The following is a 7478-nucleotide window of genomic DNA, read 5'->3' as shown; positions in this document are numbered from 1 at the left end:
GCGGGTGCATGTCCACGCCCGCCCCACCTATAAGCCTTTTCCTAGAAGTGAAAAGATGTGCAGATGATGATTTTTTCTCTGTTTTTCCTCAATAAGGTCCAACTGAGACACACATGCAATGCATGCAAAATCGCTACGGGGAACCAAACATGTCCTATGTGAATGTAAAATCGACCATGTTCCTAAAACAAAAAGAATTAATAGACCATGTTCGCATGCAAAATCGTTAAATAAAGCTGGAGCACGTTCACATTAAAAAATGGTAAACCAAAGCGACCAAGTTCAGATAAAAAAAGAGGTGACGCGAATATCAATACTTGCTATTTGACGCGAATGAAACATAAAGAAAGTTTTAAAAATCGCTGCGGATAAGCACTGCACCAAAATCCTTACTGTTTCCTTCCCAAAATGCGAATATCAACACTTGCTATTTTTGTCCCAATCGGCTAGCTTATAAGCAGCCTTTTGGCTGGATTGACAAACCATCCCCTCGATCACATCACATACAATCCATCAGTCTGAGAAGCAACATCTGCGGCGGACGTGTAGTGGATATTGCAATTTGCAATACACCTGACTATGGCGCTGCTGCAAACCAAAACGAAGTCATCAAGGTATAATAATATACTACTGCAACTCATTCTATTGTCTTCTTATTTTATGATAGGCAACGTGCTCATGCATTCTTATTTTGCCATCTTCTGGACGAATTTGAGGTGTTTTGCTTGTGAATTTTTCTCTGTACCATGTCTTGAGAAATTTGTCTGATCCAATTTAGTCCCAGGTTTTTTTTAAAGTTCATGCATTTGAAGATTGGAGTTTCAAGGAGTATATTGCGTGACGGCAAAGATGAGCACTTTAATTCTTCTTGCAAAACAAAAAAAGATGGGCACTCAGATTCATTTTCAGAATATAGATCTAGGATTTTTTTTCTGAGCAAGTTCAGTTTTTCTTGTCAGAAGAACTCTTCATCTATTGAACCGGAGTAATTTGTGTTGAGTTATTTATAGTTCTACTCGTTGGGCGTTGGCATGTAGTAATCATAAAAAAAGATGTGTTTTATTTGTTCATGATATCTCCTACCGCTCACATGGTCTAAGACTGCAGGGCGCTTCCTAAGGAGACCAATGCCAATGATATGCTCGCTTCGCCAGGCACATTGGAGCTACTGCAGCCGCAGACTATTTCTATCTTTGATTATACTCTGTTGCCTCCGCTAGCTCCACAGGAGGATGATCACTCTGCTGCCATTCTGGTGGATCAGCCTGCTGCTATTACTCATCGCTTTGATCAACTTGCTGGCTTCAAGGTAACCGTGAGGGTCGCCAATGAACCAGGCGTCGTTGAGGAATGGGTCAAGAGTGTGTCGAACTCCCTCCAAACGGTGGAAATGAAGATTGTTGGTCTAGACTGCGAGTTCACCGACCAAGTCCATGGGGTGAAGCAGAAGGACCTGCCCCTGGAAATGCAGCGCCGCGCCGCCGTACTTCAACTGTGTGTTGCAGATGATTGCTTGGTGTACCACATAATGCAATCGCCTCGCATACCAGACGAGCTCAAAAAATTTCTTGCTCGTGAGGATATCTTATTCTGTGGAGCGGCAATTGGCCAGGACGTAAAAATGCTTGAGCCATACGGCCTCCATATTAAAAAGCCCATTGACCTACAAGAGCGCATTGATATACCAATTACAACTTGCAGTAAACCAACACCTTCGCTATTTGACCTAGCAAATTTTGTGTTGGGAACGAATCTGGAGAAGGGCAAGGAGTGCAAGCAACTGAAGAGTTCCGGATGGGAGATTACTCCATTGAACTTCCAACAAATCAGATATGCTGCGTTCGATGCCCTTATAAGTTTTGAGATAGCTAAAGGGGCTACAAGCCTTGGCTATATGCTCCTTGATGAATAAGCTTAGGATGATTAAATAAAACTATGGACATATGAGTTATTTTATATGTCTATGTCTTAATTTTTTTTTTGCGGGTGTGTGCCTTTTGTAATAACTTTCAGAGTAGTGAAGGAAATATGCCCTAGAGGCAATAATAAAGTTATTATTTATTTCCTTATATCATGATAAATGTTTATTATTCATGCTAGAATTGTATTAACCGGAAACATGATACATGTGTGAATACATAGACAAACAGAGTGTCACTAGTATGCCTCTACTTGACTAGCTCGTTGATCAAAGATGGTTATGTTTCCTAGCCATTGACATGAGTTGTCATTTGATTAATGGGGTCACATCATTAGGAGAATGATGTGATTGACTTGACCCATTCCGTTAGCTTAGCACTCGATCGTTTAGTATGTTGCTATTGCTTTCTTCATGACTTATACATGTTCCTATGACTATGAGATTATGCAACTCCCGTTTACCGGAGGAACACTTTGTGTGCTACCAAACGTCACAACGTAACTGGGTGATTATAAAGGTGCTCTACAGGTGTCTCCGAAGGTACTTGTTGGGTTGGCGTATTTCGAGATTAGGATTTGTCACTCCGATTGTCGGAGAGGTATCTCTGGGCCCACTCGGTAATGCGCATCACTATAAGCCTTGCAAGCATTGTAACTAATGAGTTAGTGGCGGGATGATGTATTACAGAACGAGTAAAGAGACTTGCCGGTAACGAGATTGAACTAGGTATCGAGATACCGACGATCGAATCTCAGGCAAGTAACATACCGATGACAAAGGGAACAACGTATGTTGTTATGCGGTCTGACCGATAAAGATCTTCGTAGAATATGTGGGAGCCAATATGAGCATCCAGGTTCCACTATTGGTTATTGACCGGAGAGGTGTCTCGGTCATGTCTACATAGTTCTCGAACCCGTAGGGTCCGCACGCTTAACGTTACGATGACGGTTATATTATGAGTTTATGTATTTTGATGTACCGAAGGAGTTTGGAGTCCCGGATGAGATCGGGGACATGACGAGGAGTATCGAAATGGCCGAGACGTAAAGATCGATATATTGGACGACTATAGTCGGACTTCGGAAAGGTTCCGAGTGATTCGGGTATTTTTCGGAGTACCGGAGAGTTACGGGAATTCGTATTGGGCCTTAATGGGCCATACGGGAAAAGAGAGAAAGGCCCCAAAGGGTGGCCGCACCCCTCCCCATGGACTAGTCCGAATTGGACTAGGGAGGGGGGGCGCCCTCTTCCTTCTTTCTCCTTCTCCCTTCCCTTCTCCTATTCCAACAAGGAAAGGAGGAGTCCTTCTCCCGGTGGGAGTAGGACTAGGACTCCCCCCTTGGCGCGCCCTCCTCCTTGGCCGGCGGCCTCCCCCTTGCTCCTTTATATATGGGGGCAGGGGGCACTCCAGAGACACACAATTGATATACGATATTTTAGCCGTGTGCGGTGCCCCTCTCCACCATATTACACCTCGATAATATCGTTGCGGAGCTTAGGTGAAGCCCTGCGTCGGTAGAACATCATCATCGTCACCACGCCGTCGTGCTGACGAAACTCTCCCTCAACACTCAGCTGGATCGGAGTTTGAGGGACATCATCGAGCTGAACGTGTGCTGAACTCGGAGGTGCCGTGCGTTCGGTACTTGATCGGTCGGATCGTGAAGACGTACGACTACATCAACCGCGTTGTGTTAACGCTTCCGCTTTCGGTCTACGAGGGTACGTGGACAACACTCTCCCCTCTCGTTGCTATGCATCACCATGATCTTCCATGTGCGTAGAAATTTTTTGAAATTACTACGTTCCCCAACATTTGCATCCGAGCCTGGTTTTATGCGTTGATGTTATGCACGAGTAGAACTCAAGTGAGTTGTGGGCGATATAAGTCATAATGCTTACCAGCATGTCATACTTTGGTTCAGCGGTATTGTGAGATGAAGCGGCCCGGACCAACATTACACGTAAGCTTACGCGAGACCGGTTTCACCGTTGCGAGCACTCGTTGCTTAAAGGTGACTGGCGGGTGTCTGTCTCTCTCACTTTAGTTGAACCGAGTGTGGCTACGCCCGGTCCTTGCGAAGGTTAAAACAGCACCAACTTGACAAACTATCGTTGTGGTTTTGATGCGTAGGTAAGAACGGTTCTTGCTAAGCCCGTAGCAGCCACGTAAAACTTGCAACAACAAAGTAGAGGACGTCTAACTTGTTTTTGCAAGGCATGTAGTGATGTGATATGGTCAAAGCATGATGCTAAATTTATTATATGAGAAGATCATGTTTTCTAACCGAGTTATCGGCAACTGGCAGGAGCCATATGGTTGTCGCTTTATTGTATGCAATGCAATCGCCCTGTAATGCTTTACTTTATCTCTAAGCAGTAGCCATAGTCGTAGAAGCATAAGATTGGCGAGACGACAACGATGCTACGATGGAGATCAAGGTGTCGCGCCGGTGACGATGGTGATCATGACGGTGCTTCGGAGATGGAGATCACAAGCACAAGATGATGATGGCCATATCATATCAATTATATTGATTGCATATGATGTTTACCTTTTATGCATCTTATCTTGCTTTGATTGACGGTAGCATTATAAGATGATCTCTCACTAAAATTTCAAGATAAAAGTGTTCTCCCTGAGTATGCACCGTTGCGAAAGTTCTTCGTGCTGAGACACCACGTGATGATCGGGTGTGATAGGCTCTACGTTCAAATACAACGGGTGCAAAACAGTTGCACACGCAGAATACTGAGGTTAAACTTGACGAGCCTAGCATATACAGATATGGCCTCTTAACACGGAGACCGAAAGGTCAAGCGTGAATCTTATAGTAGATATGATCAACATAGCGATGTTCACCATTGCAACTACTCCATCTCACGTGATGATCGAACATGGTTTAGTTGATATGGATCACGTGATCACTTAGAGGATTAGAGCGATGTCTATCTAAGTGGGAGTTCTTAAGTAATATGATTAATTGAACTTAAATTTATCATGAACTTAGTCCTAATAGTAATTTGCAAATTATGTTGTAGATCACTAGCTCGCGCTGTTGCTTCCCTGTGTTTATTTTTGATATGTTCCTAGAGAAAAATTATGTTGAAAGTTGTTAGTAGCAAAGATGCGGATTGGATCCGTGATCTGAGGATTATCCTCATTGCTGCACAGAAGAATTATGTCCTTGATGCACCGCTAGGTGACAGACCTATTCCAGGAGCAGATGCAGACGTTATGAATGTTTGGCCAGCTCAATATGATGACTACTTGATCGTTTAGTGCACCATGCTTAACGGCTTAGAATCGGGACTTCAAAGACGTTTTGAACGTCATGGACCATATGAATGTTCCAGGAGTTGAAGTTAATATTTGAAGCAAATACCCGAGTTGAGAGATAAGTCTCCAACAAGTTCTATAGCTAAAAGATGGAGGAGAATAGCTCAAGCAGTGAGCATGTGCTCAGATTGTCTGGGTACTACAATCGCTTGAATCAAGTGGGAGTTAATCTTCCAGATAAAATAGTGATTGACAGAATTCTCTAGTCACCATCACCAAGTTAGTAGAACTTCGTGATGAACTACAGTATGCAAGGGATGACGAAAGAAATTCCCGAGCTCTTCGTGATGCTGAAATCGACGAAGGTAGAAATCAAGAAAAACATCAAGTGTTGATGGTTGACGAGACCACTAGTTTCAAGAAAAGGGCAAAGGGAAGAAGGGGAACTTCAAGAAGAACGGCAAGCAAGTTGCTGCTCAAGTGAAGAAGCCTAAGTCTGGTCCTAAGCCTGAGACTAAGTGCTTCTACTTCAAAAGGGACTGGTCACTGGAAGCGGAACTACCCCAAGTATTTGGTGGATAAGAAGCATGGCAAAGTGAACAAAGGTATATTGGATATACATGTTATTGATGTGTACTTTACTAGTGTTTATAGCAACCCCTCAGTATTTGATACTGGTTCAGTTGCTAAAGAGTAGTAATTCGAAACGGGAGTTGCAGAATAAACAGAGACTAGTAAAAGGCGAGGTGGCGATGTGTGTTGGAAGTAATTCCAAGATTGATATGATCATCATCGCACACTCCCTATACTTTCGGGATTAGTGTTGAAACTAAATAAGTGTTATTTGGTGTTTGCGTTGAGCATGAATATGATTTGATCATGTTTGTTGCAATACGGTTATTCATTTAAATTAGAGAATAATTGTTGTTCTGTTTACATGAATAAAACCTTCTATGGTCATACACCCAATAAAATGGTTTGTTGGATCTCGATCGTAGTGATACACATATTCATAATAATGAAGCCAAAAGATGCAAAGTTAATAATGATAGTGCAACTTATTTGTGGCACTGCCGTTTAGGTCATATTGGTGTAAAGCGCATGAAGAAACTCCATACTGATGGGATTTTGGAATCACTTGATTATGAATCACCACATACTTGCGAACCATGCCTTATGGGCAAAATGACTAAAACTCCGTTCTCCGGAACAATGGAGCAAGCAACTGACTTATTGGAAATAATACATATTGATGTATGCGATCTGATGAGTGTTAAGGCTCGCGGCGGGTATCGTTATTTTCTGACCTTCACAGATGATTTGAGCAGATATGGGTATATCTACTTGATGAAACAGAAGTCTGAAACATTTGAAAAGTTCATATAATTTCAGAGTGAAGTGGAAAATCATCGTAACAAGAAAATAAAGTTTCTACGATGTGATCGTGGAGACAAATATTTGAGTTACGAGTTTGGTCTTCAATTAAAACAAAGTGGAATAGTTTCACAAATTCGTGCCACCTGGAACACCACAGTGTAATGGTGTGTCCGAACATCGTAACCGTACTTTATTAGATATGGTGCAATATATGATGTCTCTTACCGATCTACCACTGTTGTTTTGGGGTTATGCATTAGAGACAGCTACATTCACATTAAATAGGGTACCATCTAAATACGTTGAGACGACATCTTATGAACTGTGGTTTGGCAAGAAACCAAAGTTGTCATTTCTTAAAGTTTGGGGTTGCGATGCTTATGTGAAAAAGTTTCATCCTGATAAGCTCAAACCCAAATCTGAGAAATGTGTCTTCACAGGATACCCAAAGGAGACAGTTGGGTACACCTTCTATCACAGATCCGAAGGCAAGACATTCGTTGCTAAGTATGGATCCTTTCTAGAGAAGGAGTTTCTCTCGAAAGAAGTGAGTGGGAGGAAAGTAGAACTTGATGAGGTAATTGTACCTGCTCCCTTATTGGAAAGTAGTTCATCGCAGAAACCAGTTTCTGTGACGCCTATACCAATTAGTGAGGAAGTTAATGATGATGATCATGGAACTTCAGATCAAGTTATTACTGAACCTTGTAGGTCAACCAGAGTAAGATCCGCACCAGAGTGGTATGGTAATCCTGTTCTGGAGGTTATGTTACTAGACCATGACGAACCTACGAACTATGAAGAAGCGATGGTGAGCCCAGATTCCGCAAAATGGCTTGAGGACATGAAATCCGAGATGGGATCCATGTATGAGAACAAAGTATGGACTTTGATTGA

General features: G+C 42.6%; 1 protein-coding gene across 1 annotated transcript; it reads left to right on the top strand.

The window, feature by feature from the left end:
- The first annotated feature begins 579 nt into the window (after nucleotides 1-579).
- LOC141027568 (3'-5' exonuclease-like) lies at nucleotides 580-1912 on the top strand. Its single transcript, XM_073504652.1, has 2 exons — nucleotides 580-614; nucleotides 1108-1912. Exons 1-2 carry the CDS (start codon nucleotides 580-582, stop codon nucleotides 1910-1912), a joined length of 840 nt encoding a protein of 279 aa, XP_073360753.1.
- The last annotated feature ends 5566 nt before the right edge of the window (nucleotides 1913-7478 follow it).

Source organism: Aegilops tauschii, chromosome 7, assembly GCF_002575655.3.
Source record: "Aegilops tauschii subsp. strangulata cultivar AL8/78 chromosome 7, Aet v6.0, whole genome shotgun sequence".
NCBI classification, from domain to species: domain Eukaryota; kingdom Viridiplantae; phylum Streptophyta; class Magnoliopsida; order Poales; family Poaceae; genus Aegilops; species Aegilops tauschii.
This window is presented reverse-complemented; position numbering and strand designations above follow the sequence as displayed.

Excerpts from the sequence above, each read along its gene's own strand:
- LOC141027568 (XM_073504652.1), top strand. The coding sequence starts at position 580 with ATGGCGCTGCTGCAAACCAAAACGAAGTCATCAAG. Across the intron at positions 615-1,107 it reads ACCAAAACGAAGTCATCAAG|GGCGCTTCCTAAGGAGACCA; the intron begins GTATAATAATAT and ends CTAAGACTGCAG.